Genomic DNA, 18,185 nt, shown 5'->3' with positions numbered 1-18,185 from the left:
GGGCTGAATGGAGAGACCTTCTTCTCATTGGGCTCAGACGATCATCTCATCTCACGTCCTGCCTCGCACAGGCCAGAGCATTTCACCCGGGGACTCCTGCCTCCAGCCCAAAAGCCTGAGGCTGGACGAGACGACGTGATTATAACCAGTCTGGCCAGTGAGAAGGTGACGTCCAGCCGGAGGGGGACGGAAACGAAAGTCAGCAAAATGAGAGGTGCTGAGCTGCTGCGTGCAACACATGGGGCGTGCACAGCCCGCCAGCAGCGCAGCTCTGCACACCCAGGACTTCGTGCCGTGCGCTGGAAACGCTCTCCGGCTGCTGATTGTCACCTCGCTGCTACTGCCCTGAGGTAACGCGATAATGCAGAGCATCGTTCTCCTCCCAGTACAAGAGTAATGTGTAAACACCAGATCGGCTTACCCAGCAGCTGACCTCAGGGGGAGTGACAGAGGCAGGGCGCTGGACCGGACACCTGGCTGTCCTCTGAGTTGAAAGAAATTTGAGGGGGCGGCTTGGTCAACTGGATGTGGTTTTCTTGTGACAACGCCCTCCCCTGCCCCGGGTTTCTGAAGGAGGCTGGTGGCGAAAGAGGTCACGCAGGGCTCGCACACGATAATGCTCTTTCTCCCGTTCCCAGTCAGCCCAGAGCGGCCGCAGAGCAGTGACGCAACCTTCCTCTTGGAGCAGGAAGGGCTCCTGGAGACAGTCGCACACACGCGCGGCCTCCGGCGAGAGAACTGCCCTGCCCTGCCCTGGGGCTCTCTGGGCTTCCGGGAAGAGAATTCCAGGCCGTAGCCGCTCGAGGCACTTGGAATCTCTGTTTGCGTTTCACTTTTCCTGTCCCCTTTTGCTGTCTGGTGCTCGTGGGTGACGTTTGATGCGATGCCTTTTAGGGCACATCTGCACTGCCCTCAGGAGCGTAATGCACAATGCATAGACATGTCTGAACAGCAATGGCTGCTCCACCATGTCCCACGCGCTGCCACAGCTTCCCCGCTGCTATTACTCGAGGTAGCTGGAGAACTTAAGATGGGCCACGCTGGGTCAGACCAATGGTCCAGCTAGCCCAGTGTCCTGTCTGCCGACGGGGTGAAGGCAGGTGCTTCAGAGGGAATGAACAGAACAGGGCAATTATCGAGTGATCCATCCCCTGTCGTCCAGTCTCTGCTTCTGGTAGCCAGAGGCTTAGGGACACCCAGAGCCTGGGGTTGCGTCCCTGCCCATCTTGGCTAGTAGGCACGGATGGACCTGTCCTGCAGGAACTCATCTCGTTCTTTTCTGAGCCCAGGTACACTCTTGGCCTTCGCAGCACCCCCGGCAAAGCTAAATCGAAGTTGGCCCGGGTGTGTCTGTGCACGCTGCATTCACACCTCCAGGCAGTGGTGTAGACAGACGCTCAGAGGCACAGCGTGAGCCCTGCAGCTCTTTAAGCCCCCTTTTCACCCTGCCAGCTCTGGGCTGCTCTGGGAGTGACTACTGGCCCCCAGTGTCACATAGCCAACCGGGGGCCTGCTTCGAGTCACCCCCGCCCTGCTGGGCTGGCTCAGAGGGGCTCCCAATCCCCACAGTGCTGCGTGCGCTGGCCCTGTCCTCGGCCTGCCCCCCTGCCAGGGACCTGTGGCAGTCTTACCCCGTGTCCGCACAGGGGGTGGGATTGTTCCCAGGCTGGCTAAGGGCCGAGGGGCGGTCGCAAGACGGAGCCTCCCTCCTGCTGCGTCTGTGCTGCCTCCGTGCCCTGATTGTTAAAACAAACGTGCTTTCCCTCCCGTGTGCGAGGCTGAGCCCTATAACGACCTCCGTGGTCCCTATGGTAACTGAGGACGAGGACCTGCCTTCTCCAACACACCCCGGAACCAGCCTGGAGCTGGGAGCTGGCCCGGAGCCCGCAGCCTTCCCCACAAACAAAGTCAGGGGTGAGCTGCGGCGGCACCATATGCCCTGAAAGGAAAGCCACTGGATTTCCATGTCATGGGCAGTCAGCCCCGGGGGCCAGGGCGCGCTGTGTAATGGATCTGAGCCAGTGTCTGGCTCTGGTGCTGGATCCCCCTTGGACCCCTTCGCTCCCTCGAGGGACTGTGATGTGCTAATTTCTGTGTCTTGGGGTCATGAGCACGGACGGTGTCTGTTTTCACAGGTCTTCACCGGGATCTTCACCGCCGAGATGGTCCTGAAGCTCATCGCCCTGGATCCCTACGAATACTTCCAGCAGGGATGGAACATATTCGACAGCATCATTGTCACCCTCAGCCTGGTGGAGCTGGGCCTGGCCAACGTGCAGGGGCTCTCCGTGCTCCGCTCCTTCCGCCTGGTAGGTGGCCCTGCGGCTCTGCCGTGCTGACGGGCTTCGTGGCAGGTGCCCTGCCCAGAGAAGGGTCATTCCCAGCTCCCGTGCAGCGACAGTCACTGAATTGCCTTGGGTTCGAGGATCAGACTCCTGCCCCCCAGGTTGAACGTTCCCTCTGAGCTAATACAAGACCAGCCAGGCTGGATCAGAGCCGAGGTCCGTCCAGCCCAGTATCCTGTCCCTGTCAGAGGCCAGCACCAGACACTAGGGAGGAAGGTGCAGGAAGCCCTGCAGAAGGTAGTTAGCTATCTGCCCCAGGACAGTTTCCTCCTCACTCCGTGATTAGAGGTTAGAATCACAGAAGATGGGGGTTGGAAGGGACCTCAGGAGGTATCTAGTCCCACCTCCTGCTCAAAGCAGGACTAACCTCAGCTAAATCAGCCCAGCCAGGGCTTTGTCAAGCCGCAGCTTAAAAACCTCTAAAGATGGAGATTCCACCTCCTCCCTAGGTAACCCATTCCAGTGCTTCACCACCCTCCTAGGGAAAAAACTTTCCCTAATATCCAACCTAGACCTCCCCCATAGGTTAGGCGTGGAAGCTGGAGGCTTCGTATCCCTTGGCTCTTGGCTCTTTAGTATTTACTGCTACCACTCCGGATGCTGTCACTCCGAATCCTGCACCCTCTTGATGTCCGAGATATCTTGTGGCACTGAGCAGGACCCTGACACGGGGGGGAAAGGTACACTTTACTGGGGCCCAGAGGCTCTGCGGGGTCCAGCCCAGGCTGCAGTCCCCATTACCCCGAGGAACAAAATTTTTCCTGGCTTATGAGGTCGTATGTATGGGATGAGGGATTGTGCTGTGTGTGGGAGGGGGCCCGTGTTACAAGTTTGTCCTGGGCCCGAAAAAATTCTGCTTGGGCCCCGGCACTGAGTTCCACTGGCCAATCGAGTTTCTGTTTCCACCTCCTTGCAGCTGAGAGTTTTCAAACTCGCCAAGTCCTGGCCGACCCTCAACATGCTCATAAAGATCATTGGCAACTCCGTGGGTGCGCTGGGAAACCTCACCCTGGTGCTGGCCATCATCGTCTTCATCTTCGCCGTGGTGGGCATGCAGCTGTTCGGGAAGAGCTACAAGGAGTGCGTGTGCAAGATCTCGCAGGACTGCTCACTGCCGCGCTGGCACATGCACGACTTCTTCCACGCCTTCCTCATCATCTTCCGCATCCTGTGCGGGGAGTGGATCGAGACCATGTGGGACTGCATGGAGGTGGCCGGCCAGGCCATGTGCCTCATCGTCTTCTTGATGGTCATGGTCATCGGGAACCTTGTGGTGAGTTGCTGGCTCGTGGTAACGTCCATTGATCAAATGGGCCCAAGGGGAAGGAAGACACCTGGGCCATCCCATGCTTGTTCTCAGCTCCTCGCCCTCTATGCCCCGCCAGCAATTGGTATGAAGGTGCCATCCCCACAGGATCTGTGCCCCACTACACGCAGAACCACCTCAGTCCTCTCAGTACGTCCTGCATTACTTATCCTACAGTAGCCCATAGAGGTGCCAGCTGAGATCTAGGCCCTGCTGTGCTAGGTGCTGCACAAACACAGAGCAAGAGACGGTCCCTGCCTCAAAGAGCTTATAGTCAGAACAAAGGAAGGGTGGGAGGGAAAAGCAAAGCACAGGAAGACAAGACTTGCCACAGAAAAGGGGTGGTAGAAGCAGGTCTAGAACTCAAGCCTCTTACGTGCTCGCCTCACTGGACCACACCGCCCTCCTCCAGCCGTGCTCCAACCGCAGAGCAGAGCAGCTTGGCGAAGCAGAATAAAGTCGGGCTGTTTATTCCTAGGCGCACTTGACTATTTAGCAGTGTTGGCTTGTGGGCGAAGGGGGCATGGAAAACTCAAGCCCGGAGGCGTTTCTAAAAGCGCTGCCCTGGGAATGTGTCCTGGGCAGTTCTCTAGCCTGAGCTTTACAAGGCGACCACGCACTAGGTGAGCACAGTGATCCCTTCTGACCTGGGAATGTAATGACATGAGTCTGGGGCAGCCCCCTTGGGGGCAGGACGCCAGCTCAGCGGCTCACGGCCAGCCCAGGGGGTGCCATGCCTCCAGCCTCCTCAGGTTTGCGGCTGGGCTCCGTCGTCCCTATTGAACAGAGCTGCCGTGGGGCAGCACGAAGGGAGAGGCTGTGTCTGAGAGTGCCCGGCTTTGTGCCACTTCCAGCAAGACCCGAGTGCTGGGATGGGCCTGGCAGCTTGCCAGCACCCCTCGCCCGAAAGCTGTGTGTGTACAGAAAGGCTGGGGGCGGGGAGGGGTCTGGTCTGGTTTGGTGGGCGAGGTGAATGGTGGACTTCGGGACAAGGGGGGGCTGGAAGTGGGGCAGAGGAGAGCAGCTGTAAGTGGCTGTTCCCTCCTCTCCCTTCCCGGGTGCATCTTCAGGCTTCCTGCCCTTTTTCCTGCCCTCGTGCGGTGAGGCAGAGGAGTGAGCATCTCTTGTCTAGTCTCATGAGCCCCTTTGCCCTGGGTGGGCGCTTTGTGCCCATGTTCTCCGAACCGGTCCGTCCCAGCCCATCCCCTCGCCCGGCAGGACACTGCGTTCCTTGCCCACTCCAGCTTTGGTGTTTCCTTTGTACCATTTCCCAGCCGCTCCTCAAGCTGCTTGGTGCGGCATGTGCCAGGCAGGTGCTGCGGCATTAAAACTAGGCTTGGGTTGTATCATCTGCGTGCATCTCACTTAACCAATTCCCTGCCATTGCAGCCGCCTTCAGCTCTGGTGCATCGCGGTCTCTTCTGTTCTCTGCCCGGGGCACACAGCAGCTTAGTCTCTTGCGGGCTGTGATACGTTGGTATAATTCGGTCGCTGTATTCAGTGTGCGGGTGCTGGCCAGTGTCGGCGGCCTGCGATGTACAGGAAATCAGACTGGATAATTCAGTGTGCCCTTCTGGCCTTAAACTCTGTGATAGCCCCATTAGAATCATAGAATCATAGAATCATAGAATATTAGAGTTGGAAGGGACCTCAGGAGGTCATCTAGTCCAACCCCCTGCTCAAAGCAGGACTAACCTCAGCTATATCATCCCAACCAGGGCTTTGTCAAGCCTCACCTTAAAAACCTCTAAGGATGGAGATTCCACCACCTCCCTAGGTAACCCATTCCAATGCTTCACCACCCTCCTAGTAAAAAACTTTTTCCTAATGTCCAACTTAGACCTCCCGCCCTGCAACTTGAGACCGTTGCTCCTTGTTCGGTCATCTGCCACCACCGAGAACAGCCTAGCCCCATCCTCCCTGGAACCCCCTTTCAGGTAGTTAAAAGCCGCTATCAAATCCCCCCTCACTCTTCTCTTTTGCAGACTAAACAAGCCCAGTTCCCTCAGCCTCTCCTCATAAGTCCTGTGCTCCAGCCCCCTAATCATTTTGGTTGCCCTCCGCTGCACTCTCTCCAACTTGTCCACATCCTTTTTGTAGTGGGGGGCCCAAAACTGGACACAATATTCTAAATGCGGCCTCACCAATGCCGAATAGAGGGGAATAATCACTTCCCGTGACCTGCTGGCAATGCCCCTCCTAATGCAGCCCAATATGCCATTAGCCTTCTTGACAACCAGGGCACACTGCTGACTCATATCCAGCTTTTTATCCACCGTTACCCCCAGGTCCTTTTCTGCAGAGCTGCTGCCCAGCTCGTCGGTCCCCAGTCTATAGCTGTGCATGGGATTCTTCCTTCCTAAGTGGAGGACTCTGCACTTGTCCTTGTTGAACCTCATTAGATTTCTTTTGGCCCAATCCTCCAGTTTGTTTAGGTCACTCTGTATCCTATCCCTACCTTCCAGGGTATCTACCACTCCCCCCAGCTTAGTGTCGTCCGCAAACTTGCTGAGGGTGCAATCTACCCCATCCTCCAGATCATTAATAAAGATGTTGAACAAAACCGGCCCCAGGACCGACCCCTGGGGCACTCCGCTTGTGACCGGTTGCCAGCTAGACATGGAGCCATTGATCACTACTCGTTGAGCCCTATGCTCTAGCCAGTTCTCTATCCATTTTATAGTCCATTCATCCAACCCATACTTCTTTAACTTGCTGATAAGAATACTGTGTGAGACAGTATCAAAAGCTTTGCTAAAGTCAAGGTATATCACATCCACCGCCTTCCCTACATCCACAGAGCCAGTCACCTCATCATAGAAAGCAATCAGGTTGGTCAGGCATGACTTTCCCTTAGTGAATCCATGTTGACTGTTCCTGATCACCTTCCTCTCCTCCAAGTGCCTTAAAATGGATTCCTTAAGGACCTGCTCCATGATTTTTCCAGGGATTGAGGTGAGGCTGACCGGTCTGTAGTTCCCTGGATCCTCTTTCCTCCCTTTTTTGAAGATGGGCACTATATTTGCTTTTTTCCAGTCGTCAGGGACCTCCCCCTGTTCCCACGAGCTTTCAAAGATAATAGCCAACGGCTCTGAAATCACCTCAGCCAACTCCCTCAGCACCCTCGGGTGCATTGCATCCGGCCCCATGGACTTGTGAATGTCCAATCCTTCTAAATAGTCTTGGACCCGTTCCTTCAGCACTGTGGGATGTTCCCATTGACGCACAAGATCCCTTTTCAGCAAACAGGTCCTTCCCTGCCAGTTCTGCAATGAAACCTCCACCCTAGAGCAGGGCGTGTGCTTCCTTTTCTCACTCGCGGATTGGACTGAAACGTTTGGGGTGGTTTTTTAATCGTTCTGGATCGAACCAAAACAACACCTTGTTGGTTTTTCATGCCGCAACAAAAAACCCAACGTGTTTTAAATTTGGAGTCGAATGAGACATTCCAGTTCATTTTTAAAGGGTTTGCAATGTTTTAGACGGTTTTTAAATGAAATGTCGGCAAACACTGAAACGAAAGGGCTTTCCGAAACGACAAGTGGAAATGATTCGTTTGGACATTTACAGGGTTGTTCTTTTTCCTTTTTCTTTTGGCTGAAACTGTGTGCTGAATTCAACCTGACGCTGCATTTTTTGGTAAAAAACAATTAGCACAAAAATGTCGCCTGCTCTCCTCCCCATGACAAATCTCAACCACTCCCCAGTACACCCTATATTTGCCCTCATTCTCCTCCTCTTCACAGCACCCCCTTCTGTTGGATTTCCACATGGAAGCTGTGCAGCGTGAAGCTGTATCTGGCTCCCCGTTTACCTCCCTTGATGATCCGAGCTGCTCACTGGCTTAATACTGCTGCCCGAATTGCAGACGTAACCCTCAGTCCCAGGGAAGTGTGAAATCCTTTCTAAACTTGGTCACCTTCTACCCGCCGGCTTTGAAGGTTGTTTTCCTGGCTGCGTGGGCTCCCTTCTCTCCACTGGAGGAGCAAGGCAGCAGCAGGAATCCCGGGTGGCTTGTCTAATTGCTTCTATTACTTGGCAGAGTTGTGTAAGCCTGTTGGAATTCACTTCGGAGACTATCTAGGGGAGAGCTGACTGCCTTCCTTCTGCGTCACGGCGCCCTGTGGGCGCTGCTACAGCTGCTCCTGCCATCCTGGGGCCTCTGCAGCTCCCCAAGGGACATAAGGGGCAGAAGGCCATGGACTGGAAGCCAGTGGTGTTGGGCAGCTCCGGATAACTCGTTCACCTCCAGGCTAGAAAGTCCTGGCTCAGGTTCCATGCCAGGCACAGACTCAGATCTGGCCTGGCTGACCAGTACGAGACAGGCTGTCACCCTTGAGATGTGTAATGAGCGCTGTCAGGCCTGGGCTGTCCATCCCCAGGGGCTGACGCTGTAGGGCAGGGCTGGGGACAGGGGAGGCGGCAGCGTCATGGCTTTAGGAGGACATATCTGCCCCAAACCTAGCGTTTTCCAGTCCTGCAGCCCCGCCCCTCCTCCCGGCCAGAGGACTAATGCATTCGCACTCCTACGTCGCCCGCTGGTCGAGATTTCGTCTCCAGCTGCGTTTACTGACCACGACGTTCTGGTGGATCCATTCATCTGAATGCAGCACAGACGGAGAATCATTCCAAATGGGGCAGATCCTTCTCAAAGCATTTCCAGGTACATCTGCTGTAGGGATGGGCGTTACAACACTGGAAACCACCCCAGAATGCAGTGCGGGTGCTCTGGCCGGCCCGAGGAACCCCGCCAGTTTCAGAGCCACATGTTCACTGTACTTCCTGCGGGGACATGTCCCTGTTGACGGGGTGAGATGGGTATGTCTCGTTCTCTGGTGTGGGGGTGTGAACGCTGCTGGCCCAGCGACTCTGCGGTTTTTGGGCATCACAGAATTGGACCCGCCAAAACTGGAGTTGCAAATTTAGGGGCTGCCTTTGAAAATGTGGCCCTGTAAATGCGTGCTGGCGGTTGTCCCCGTGTCCTGATTTCTGCTCTTCTTGTGTGCTCAGTTTCCGGTCACTGACCCGCACCTGAACTCACTCCTTAGGCCCCCCCAGATCTCCCATACACCGGGCATGGGACAATTGAAGTCCACGCGCAATAATTCCCCCTGCCTCTAGGGAGCAGGAAACATCCTAAATTTCAATTCACTTGAGTTTGTGACTTACCCCTCCATGGGGAGGGGGCTGGGGGCCCCTCCCCCAGGGCTGCAGCGTGCTCACAGCTGGGAAGCACCGATTTCCCAGGGGTGACGAAGCCTCAGAGACAGAAGCTGCTGTGCCCTTAAGAACCACAACAGCTCAACCCCGGCAGTGTCCCAGGGAAAGGGGACCACGCTGTGCTCACTTCCATGTCCCCTGCTGGGGCCCAGCTGCTTTGCCTCCTCTCTGCTTAGGGAACGGGAGAGCAGTCCAGCGTTTCGGTTTGCAGCAGAGAGAGGTGCATGTATGGAGCTCTCTCCCCAGATAACGCCACGGCCGGTCACCCTTGGCTAGCAATGACACTTCGGGCATTTCCTCTGGCCTTAGGAAGGGGGAAAGAGAGGAAGTCACTCGGCTGACAAAGTAATCAACGCCTGCCGAAACAATCCGCAGACAACAGCAGCAGGCCTGAGTGGCTGTAATTGGTACTTAAGGTAAGTATTAAACTGCTGTGGTCCCAGGGATTTATTTAAAGACGCTGTTTAAGTTGCATGGCATGAACCATGTGAAAACAGCAGTGACCTTGAATAGCAGCTAATTCCCTTCTCAAATGTGCTCCTGGCACAGGGAGGCACAAACACCAACAGCTGTAGCGGGTTCGGTTTTTCACCGCAGTGCATTGCACGGTGCTGGGGGGGGAAGCACCAGTGGCTCCCGCTGGGCGGCCAGGCTGGCGTCTGCTCGGCGGAGGGTCGGGGGCGCTGGATTCGGCCCCATGCATGATACCGGTGCAGAAGTTGTGACTGGACCGATTAGTTCTCTGGGCAATGAGAGCAGGGCGTCCCCCAGGGGAGAGTCCGTGCACGGGGCCACGTGCTCCTTGCAGCTGCACCGTGCGGAGGGGAGCAGTCGCTGATAGATTAGGGCCTGGGGCACATTTCCACTGCCCACTCCCTCCGCCCCCCCCAAAGTCCTGCCCCAGGGGGCAGAGCCAAGACAAGAATGGTGGAAAGTCAGGGAGTGTGAGCCCATTAGGTTCTCTCGGGATTTTTGAATGCTCAGGGCTGGCAACAGTGCAGATCCATAAAGAAACAGCGGGATACATGAAATGGGCAGTTCCGTCCCCAGTGCCAGGAAAAGCGTCTTTGCCACAAAAGGTTTCCTCAACACTCGCCCGTTTCGGAAACTCTGACCCTCTCAGTCTGCCATGGATGAGCAGGGATGGTTCTTGAGTACTGCAGCATCACCAGCTCTCACAGTTTTATCGAAGTCTCATGCCGTTGGTGGGGCTTTTAAAGCTCCAGCTTCTGGAGTCAGGTGATTCCACAAGAATCCCAGCTTTTATTACAAAAAATTAAAAGAGACACAAGGCGGGTGTGGTAATATTGTGTATTGGACCAAGTTCTGGTGGTGAAAGAGAGAGACCTGAAGAAGAGGTCTGTGCAGCTGGAACGCTTGTCTTTCACCAACAGAAGCTAGTCCAATAAAAGATATTCCCTCGCCTACCTTGTCTTCCTCATATTCTAGGACCAACACAACTGCAACAACTTTGCAAACAAAAAATTAAAAGTAAGTCATTAGGCCTTGTTGATGGGGGGAAATCACTCAGTGGAGGCACTCAGGTCACGTTTTCAAGCTGTTCTATGCAACCATGCAGGCTAGGAGCGCACTGTCATTTAAATAAAAGCCGAGATTCTCATGTAATCATATGACTCCTGGAGCTCAGGATTTAAGAAGAAAACCACCAAATATCATGAGAATCGGGATACAATCATGAGAGTTGGTGACCCAGCTAAAACTCTGTGAATAGTCAGGCACATGCTTAGGTACCTGGTTGACTCAGGGCCTGTGTTACTTCTGCCGGTGAAGGAGGTGTGATGCCAGTGGTCTGTGGCGAGCTGGCTGGGCACATGGTGCTGGTTCTTCCCCCTTCATCTCCAGCTGCTTCTGTAAGTCTCCAGGCGCTTCACTGCAAAGAGGCGCCTGTGGGGCCTTAAAGGCAGATGGAACCGAGAAATGGGGCCACTGCTACGTAAGAAGAGGAGGAGAGATAGGTACCACCACAGGAGAGGAGCGCAGTGGGGAGAAGGGAATGATGTGCTTTGTCCAGGGGAACATGGGGAGAAGGGCTCCAGCTCTGGGAACTGACCGGGGGGGGGGAATTGAGGGGGGCAGAAGAGATGGGGGTGAAGACAAAATAGTAGTGAAGATCCCCAGGGGGCGACAGTGCGACGAACCATTTTTTTAGAAGGGACACACCGTGTTGTGTTGCATTAAACACACTGAAGCTAGATCTTCACTGCACAATTAACCTGGGCTCTGTCCTGGGTTTCAAGCCAGCCCCCACTACCATCCACACAGGAAAACCTCTGAGCCAGGCGTGGAGGTGCTTTAAGCCCAGGCTAGCTGACCCGGCTGGGGGTGTGGGCTACAGTCTAGGCTCTGATTTAATTCAAGCTGGAACCCACCCACTTTGCGGTGAGGACACAGGGGAAATAGTGCGCTACCTTCCCACAATTCCCCCCGGAGGACAGACGGGTTCTCCTGCAATGGACACAACTGAGCGGGAAGGACTCCAAGGGCGTCTCGGCCCAAAGAACCCTGGGCTCTGTGCCCAAGGAGCTCACCTCCCTTTACAGCAGGGATACCCACTCCCGGGCGAGGCTCCTGGTGCTCAGACCTGGGTGCTGACCGCCTGGGTCAACCAAGCAGCGAAGCCCGACCCTTGCAAACAGATCAGCCCTCTTCTACTGCGACTCCTCCAGAGGGGGCAACTGCTGTCATGGCCATGGGGATGTCATGGGATTGTGGATGGGAGGGGAGGATGCACACAGTCGCGAATGGGAGGCAAGGTGTCCATGCCAGACATTCTCTTACCAAGGTGTGGTCCAGGCCATGGAAAATATTGAGATCCCTGCCGTGCCCCGCCCTGATCCAGGCCCTAGGACTGTGCTCGTGTCTGACATCTGACATCTGTCTCTGCCCTTTGCTTTTGTCCCCACCAGGTCCTGAACCTTTTCTTAGCTTTGCTGCTGAGCTCCTTCAGTGCTGACAGCCTCTCCGCTTCCGATGACGACGGGGAGATGAACAATTTGCAGATTGCGATTGGCAGGATCACCAGGGCGATCGACTTCGTCAAAAGAACTGTCCTCATGCTGCTTCACCTGCCCTGGAAGGAGAAGAGCGAGCCGGCCGAGGAACAAGAGGAGAATAAGAAAGACAACTACGTCCTAAACCACATGGATCCAGGCCAGGATTCCAAGTCGGAATATATGGATGGAGTGGCTAGGAAAGAGCAGTTGTTCATGGATGAGCTGGACCACATGAATTTCATCAACAACCCCAACCTGACAGTCCACGTGCCAATTGCCTCGGAGGAGTCCGACCTCTACGATGAAGAAACGAGCACTCAGTCAGACACAGAGGACACCAAGGTGAGTTTTAGCCAGCCAGCCTCGTGGGTGGGAATGGGCCGGGTCCCACATTCCAGCCCCCCTCATTCAATGCAGAGAGGGGTGTGGAGTGGGATTTGCCCTGCATGCCGTGGGATTGTTTTCCGGGGCTGCAGTGATAGACCCGATGGGACTCGCATGCATGTTTCGTTGCCCAAGCCCAGATATCAGTGGAATTGATTCACCTGTGCTGCAGACACTCTGCGGAGCAGAGGCACTGGCTTGGTGAAATCATTGCAATTGCCCCAGTAACTCTTTACTCTTCCTGCATTTGAGCATTCGTGAGCAAACGGCACCATGGGTAGGTATGGGAGGGAGGAATCACTCTGCAAACTACAAACCAATCCCTTCCCCCCAGCTTCCCCGCCTGCCTCCAACCTGGGCCCCTTCCTCCGCTCAGATAAGCAGCAGGAAGAGCAGCTTTTGGCCAGGACATTTTCCCCATTTTCCTCAGCACCTGCTGGTCACCGTTTGGCTGAAACGTCCCATGAACGTCACCCAGGATGTGAGACTGACGTCTCGTCTACACTTACACATTTGGCTGCTTAAACTATCCCAGCCTAGAGAAAGCGGCAAACCCCCACCTCTAGGTAGACGCAGATACCCTGCTATAGAAATGCTCAGACCGCTGTAGCTTATGGAAGCCGAGGAACTAGAGTAGGGACTAGTCTACGTGACACAGGCTTTGCCAGCAGGGCTCTTTTGCTGATATAGTTAAACCACTTCTCTGAACGCCATACGCTGTATTGGCAAAAAGGCTCCTTTGTAGGTGTGAGTTGCATCTAAAGGGGAGGTTTTGCCCTGTCTGTTGGGGGTGATTTTTTCACACACCTAACCGTGTTTCACAACATAACCATGCCAGCTAAACAATGTCTGAACATCTGGGCTAAGCAATCCACTATAAGCACCATTATCCCGCTATAAGCACCATTATCCCGGTATAGCTGCAGGCTTTACCAGTATAACAATAGCAGTAAAAAATCTCACCCCGCCCCCCCTGCCAGAACCACGCCAGTGAAACTTTCAAAGTGTAGAGCAGCCCTGAGCCGTTTCCAGCCAAAGGAACACGCTGTGTGATGGCAACACCTGGCTGGCTGGGGTGGGGAGGGGTGCAAGGAGTTCACGTCTCTGCAGTGGTTAAAATCGTAGACTAACAACACTCAGAAACATCAGCCCTTTGCCTTGTTGACTCATTCTTCTTTCAGGACAAATAATTCCTTCCTCTTTCCTTCGTTTCATCTCCCTGTGGGGAAACGAACGGTGCTTTATGCTGGGAGAGCTACGGCTCTAGTGCGGCTTTGTCCCAGATCCCGCAGAGATAAGTGCCGCATAGGAACTTAGCAATACTACCGACCAGCATTCTGCATGTCGGATTAGATGGTCTGTTTATGCCAGGGCATCTGCAGCTGGGACTCCACTGGCACTTGTGTCAAACCCATGGGAGTAGAAGTCAGAATGATGAGAGACCGTGTTGAGTGGAAGGAAGATTTATCCCGACGTCCTGTTCTGGGACCGGGGCAGTTTGACGGGTCATTCCCCTCCATACGCACAATGGGGTGGGAAAAAATTGTCCTGTAGAGGCTGTCCACTCCACAGCCACGGAAGAAACCGCTGGGACATGAAGCTCTCCTAGATATTGTCCTCTTTAGGGGCACACTTCACCATTGAGCCCCCTCCCTCTCTACCTGCAACCTCTTAACTCCGTGCACTACAAAGGCAAAGCTGCCTCCGATGGCTCCGTGGGATGTGACAACCTGTCACAAGGCAAGGAAAAGTGCTCACTGTTGCTTTTACCCACCACCTTCAAGTAAAGTGCTGTCTCCAGCTGGTCAGCACCATTCGACCCTACTTCCTCGCCACCCGACAGGGTCCGGATCACCCAGCAGAGCACATTTCAGCGCACCTTGGCCTGCTTTTCAGAGCTGCAGAGCACACACAGGCCTGTTGGAGCCGACGGCCACTGTTGGGACTCCTCCTCTGAGAATCGGGCCACTTCTTTAGGTGCTTAAGTTTAAGCAATAGACTCAAAACTTCTGGCCTTATTGTTTGGCCCTGATTGTTGTTCATGGGGATGAATTTCTCTTTTCTCGGCCCTAGAACACCAAGGGAGAAGTTCTCCATGTGAAAGGCAATGAACCGGGATTTGGCCACATGGTTCTCATTACAGGAGAAACTGATAGTGCCACCACTTGCCGGATGGTTCCCATAAGAAGATCCAGTTTTCAGTTGGTTCTAACTTTTCCCAAAATGTGACCCATTCTGGCTGAAGTTTTCCACGCTGGGCGTGCACCTCAGGAGGAGATATTTCGCGAAGCTTGAGCAAAAAAAACACGTTCAGCCGTTTCCAAGAATGAGATTAGGGATTAACACATTGCTTTGTCCATGGTAAAAAATCCTCACAGCTCTTTCACTGCGGAGGTGCAGAGCCTCCGTGCTTTGGAGGAAGGACTTGAAATCTGGCAAGGAGGGGTGATTGCCCTAGGACGAGGGAGGTGCCTTTTGCCAGCCTGATGGAAAACATCCTACGTTTGGCCGGGTTATAAACCCCGGAAAAATACAGCAAAGCGGATGCTGACTAGTGGCTTGTTAGAGTTTGGCAGCTAAATTTTCCAAAGATTCCCGTCCACACTGAGCATGCTCCAGTCCCTCGCGCCGCCTTGATGTGAATGGACAGCATGTGTGCCAACCCCAAAGAGCAACTGAGCATGCTCCATTCCAGGGCTGCAGTGACTTAGCAGGACTTCACCTGCATTTGGTCCGTCAGGCTGCTGGGAGCCACTGAAACTGAGAGAAAGAAGGTAGACCAGCTCTCAGCGCCCACCGGGTTGCTGCGCCAGCGGGCGCCCAGGCTGCATGTAGAAGGAAGAAGCAGCTTCTCTTTAATGCAGCAGGATGAAGAACGGGATGGGGGGGGGGGGGGGCCAGGATCAGGAATAGGAGCAGAGGAGGAGACGGGGTAGAAAGATCTAGATCATACTTCTCTCCAGAACCTGGACTCAAACCCACGGTTCCTGAATCACAAGAATCCACTGGGGTCGGCAGCAGTTGTGAAACCCACTGACAAAGCGTGTATCTGCAGTGGCTGGTCCACCGAGGATAACAGCCTTCTACTGCTACCAGCTATTTCATTAGCTTGAGTGCTGGCGGTCTCCACTGGGGAGTCTAAAAGTTCTCGCCCTGCCGATCACTCGTGTGGGTGCCAGCGTGGTTCTGCAGGATGGAGTTTCTATTTATTCCAGTTACTTTTTTTAAAACTCGCCCGCCCCAGCCCTACAGGGCAGCAGAGTCTGCAGCCATTTGTGCTGCTTACTCCCCTGTGATGCGGGGCTGTGTCTTGGCAGAATGGCTCCTATGGGAGCTGTGCGGACCAAGGACGCAGTCCGTTCCCCCTGGCTTGGTGCCAGCTTCTGTTTAATGGGGCAGCCCATGGAGCTTCCACCCCCGGGCGGCGGGTATAAGAGCCTGGGGGAGACAAAGCTCCCATTCCTCCTCTCCATTCCACCCACGTTCCACCCCTGCTCTGCCCCACGCCCTGCTCCTGCTTGGCCCCCTCCCCCCGAGAGGTGTGAGCAGTGGGTGGAGGGGAGGGACTCGGGGGAGGGGGCAGAGAAGGGGGCGGGGCCATGGTCCAAGTGCCGGTGTTGCCACACCCACCCTCCCCAAGGGCAGGAGTCACGTGTCACCCACGCTTCCACCCCTTGGGAGCCAATTCAAATGTTCTCCCCCTTCCTTTCCCCACACCCTTCATCCCAGCCCCTCCCACATGCTGGGCGCTTCCTCCGGGACCCCTTGATGTTTACACCCTTGTAGGCCGTTACGTCACCGCCTTCAACCTTTTACCATGTGAACTCCTGGCTCATACGAACCCAGCAGCCCCCCTCCCCCAAGTCAGACTCTGGCATCGCTTATAAAGGGGGGCGCCCCTTGGGACTTGATCAAGAGCTGGCTTACAAATGCCAATTCAGAGACGAGACCAGGGTGATCCCACGGCCTGCGCTCCTGTGTGACCCAGCCAGGGAACTGTCCTGAAATGACGGCTGAGCCGATCTGGGAAAAACATCGCCTCCTGATTCGAAAATCGCCAGTGACGGAGAATCCACCATGACCCTTGGTAAATTGCTCCAGTGATTAACTACCCTCCCTGTTTAAAACATATGCCTTGCCTCCAGTCTGAATCCGTCTAACTTCACCTTCCAGCCAATGGATCACGTTAGACCGTTCTCTGCTAGACTGAAGAGCCTGTTATTAAATATTTGTTCCCCGTGTAGGTACTTATATAGACGGTGATCAAGGCACCCTTTAAACAACACGGCTTAACTAATACACAAAGAGATCCTGCTGCTGCGGAGAACAGGGTATAAACCCGAGAGCTACCTGGTTGAAAGAACATCAGGTCGTTATTGATATCAGCAAATGCCAGTGGGCGGCCACAGAGTCAGTGCCAGGTTTGCAGCTTTCCAATTTGATTATAAATGACTTGGGGGAAGGTGATGAAATTTGCTGAGGACGCTAAAATTGGATCCCACGTTAATACCTTAGAAAGGCTTAGCTACAGCAAGGCTCCCGTGGCAGGGGGGTGGGGGACAGAGATGAAGTGGAGGGAATTTAACATGGGTAAATATAAAGTGATGCATCTTGGATGCAAAACTCACAAGGTTTCTGATGTCTGTGTTGCTGGCTAACGCCCTAGAAGGTCCTGACAGCAAGTGAGACACAGGGAATCGTGTTGACTGCAGTAACATTGCGATGGAGAGACGCAAGGAAAAAAAAACCCTGTAAGATTTGAGCCTGCATGAAAATGAGTCTAATAAACAAGCCCAGGGGAAATTATACCATTGACAAGGTCATAATGAGGACCGCTGTCCTGGAAAGCTGCACTGAATTTGAGCCATCATATCTGTGTAGGGAGAAGAGCTGCTAGACTGATCAGGAGGGGTTTGCCTGTGTCAAGAGAGCAAACAGCTAAAATGTAGGCAGTGTGGAGAGTCAGGGTGTGTCTACGCTACAGAGGCACTGATTCCTATGTTGATAGACGGGGTTGTTAATCCACCCTCCGAGAGGCGGTAACTAGATTGACAGAAGGATTCTTCTGCCCACCAAGCTGTATCTACTGTGGGGGTTAGGTCAACCAAACTACATTGTTCATAGCCCTGAGCGATGTAGCTAGGTCAATCTGATTTTTAGGTGTAGACCAGGCCTCAGTGGGGATTCCGGGGGGCTGTATCTGGGCTGTGAGAAGCACAGGTGGGTGAACAATGGATTTTCCAGTTCACTGACGATTCTGAAAAGTCTGAAAAAACAATTGCTTCCGGTCAAACAAAATATTTTCAATAAAATAGAAACGTTTTCTTTTGATTTTGAGCATTTTTAAACATGTTGTATTAAGTAAGATTAATGGAAAATTTAAAACAAAAAGTCAAAAAATCGAAACATTTCAAGTGTTGAGACCAAACATTTTGGTTTTTTCAGATTTTTTGTTTTAAGGTTTTTTTCAACCAAAACAACTTGGCGAAACCGACATGAAGTCATGAAACTTTTTGGTGTTGCCACGTCTGCATTTTTCACCGACAAACGTTTTAGCAGAAAAATTTTGCACAGCCATAGTTATACGTAGCAGAGGAGCAATCTGAAGGGCTCTCAAGCTAGTTCCAGCAACAAATGGGAAACCCATGGACGATTCCTAGGCATGTTTTCTAAATCTGTGTTAAATACAACCCAGTGTCCTTCCCCCTGGGGTGAGGAGGCTTTGGGATTCTGTATCTTAGCCACACACTAGGGGTCTGTAAATGAGTTCACTCACGGCTAGGTACCTCTTCATGGTGGTTGCTCCAGCGGTTCCTCTTCCCTGACTCAGCCCGCCAGCTTGGTTATCACCTGAAGTCCACCTCTTCTGGGGTGACAGTTGTCCAAACTAAAAGTCCCAAAAATGTCTTTAACACA

General features: G+C 53.9%; 1 protein-coding gene across 1 annotated transcript in view; it reads left to right on the top strand.

Moving 5' to 3' along the window:
* SCN4A (sodium voltage-gated channel alpha subunit 4) overlaps positions 1 to 18,185 on the top strand; it is a 111,340-nt gene that overhangs the window by 60,469 nt on the left and 32,686 nt on the right. The window contains exons 14-16 of the mRNA XM_067556282.1: positions 2,136 to 2,309; positions 3,262 to 3,618; positions 11,799 to 12,227. Of these exons, the coding sequence (XP_067412383.1) occupies positions 2,136 to 2,309; positions 3,262 to 3,618; positions 11,799 to 12,227 (960 nt within the window). The remainder of the gene's footprint in view (positions 1 to 2,135; positions 2,310 to 3,261; positions 3,619 to 11,798; positions 12,228 to 18,185) is intronic.

Source organism: Emydura macquarii, unplaced genomic scaffold (genome assembly GCF_026122565.2).
Source record: "Emydura macquarii macquarii isolate MOO-44397 ecotype Brisbane River unplaced genomic scaffold, CSIRO-AGI_Emac_v2 contig_1692, whole genome shotgun sequence".
Lineage (NCBI taxonomy): Eukaryota > Metazoa > Chordata > Testudines > Chelidae > Emydura > Emydura macquarii.
Note: the sequence above shows the minus strand (reverse complement) of the source record. Positions and strands in the feature narration are given on the sequence as shown.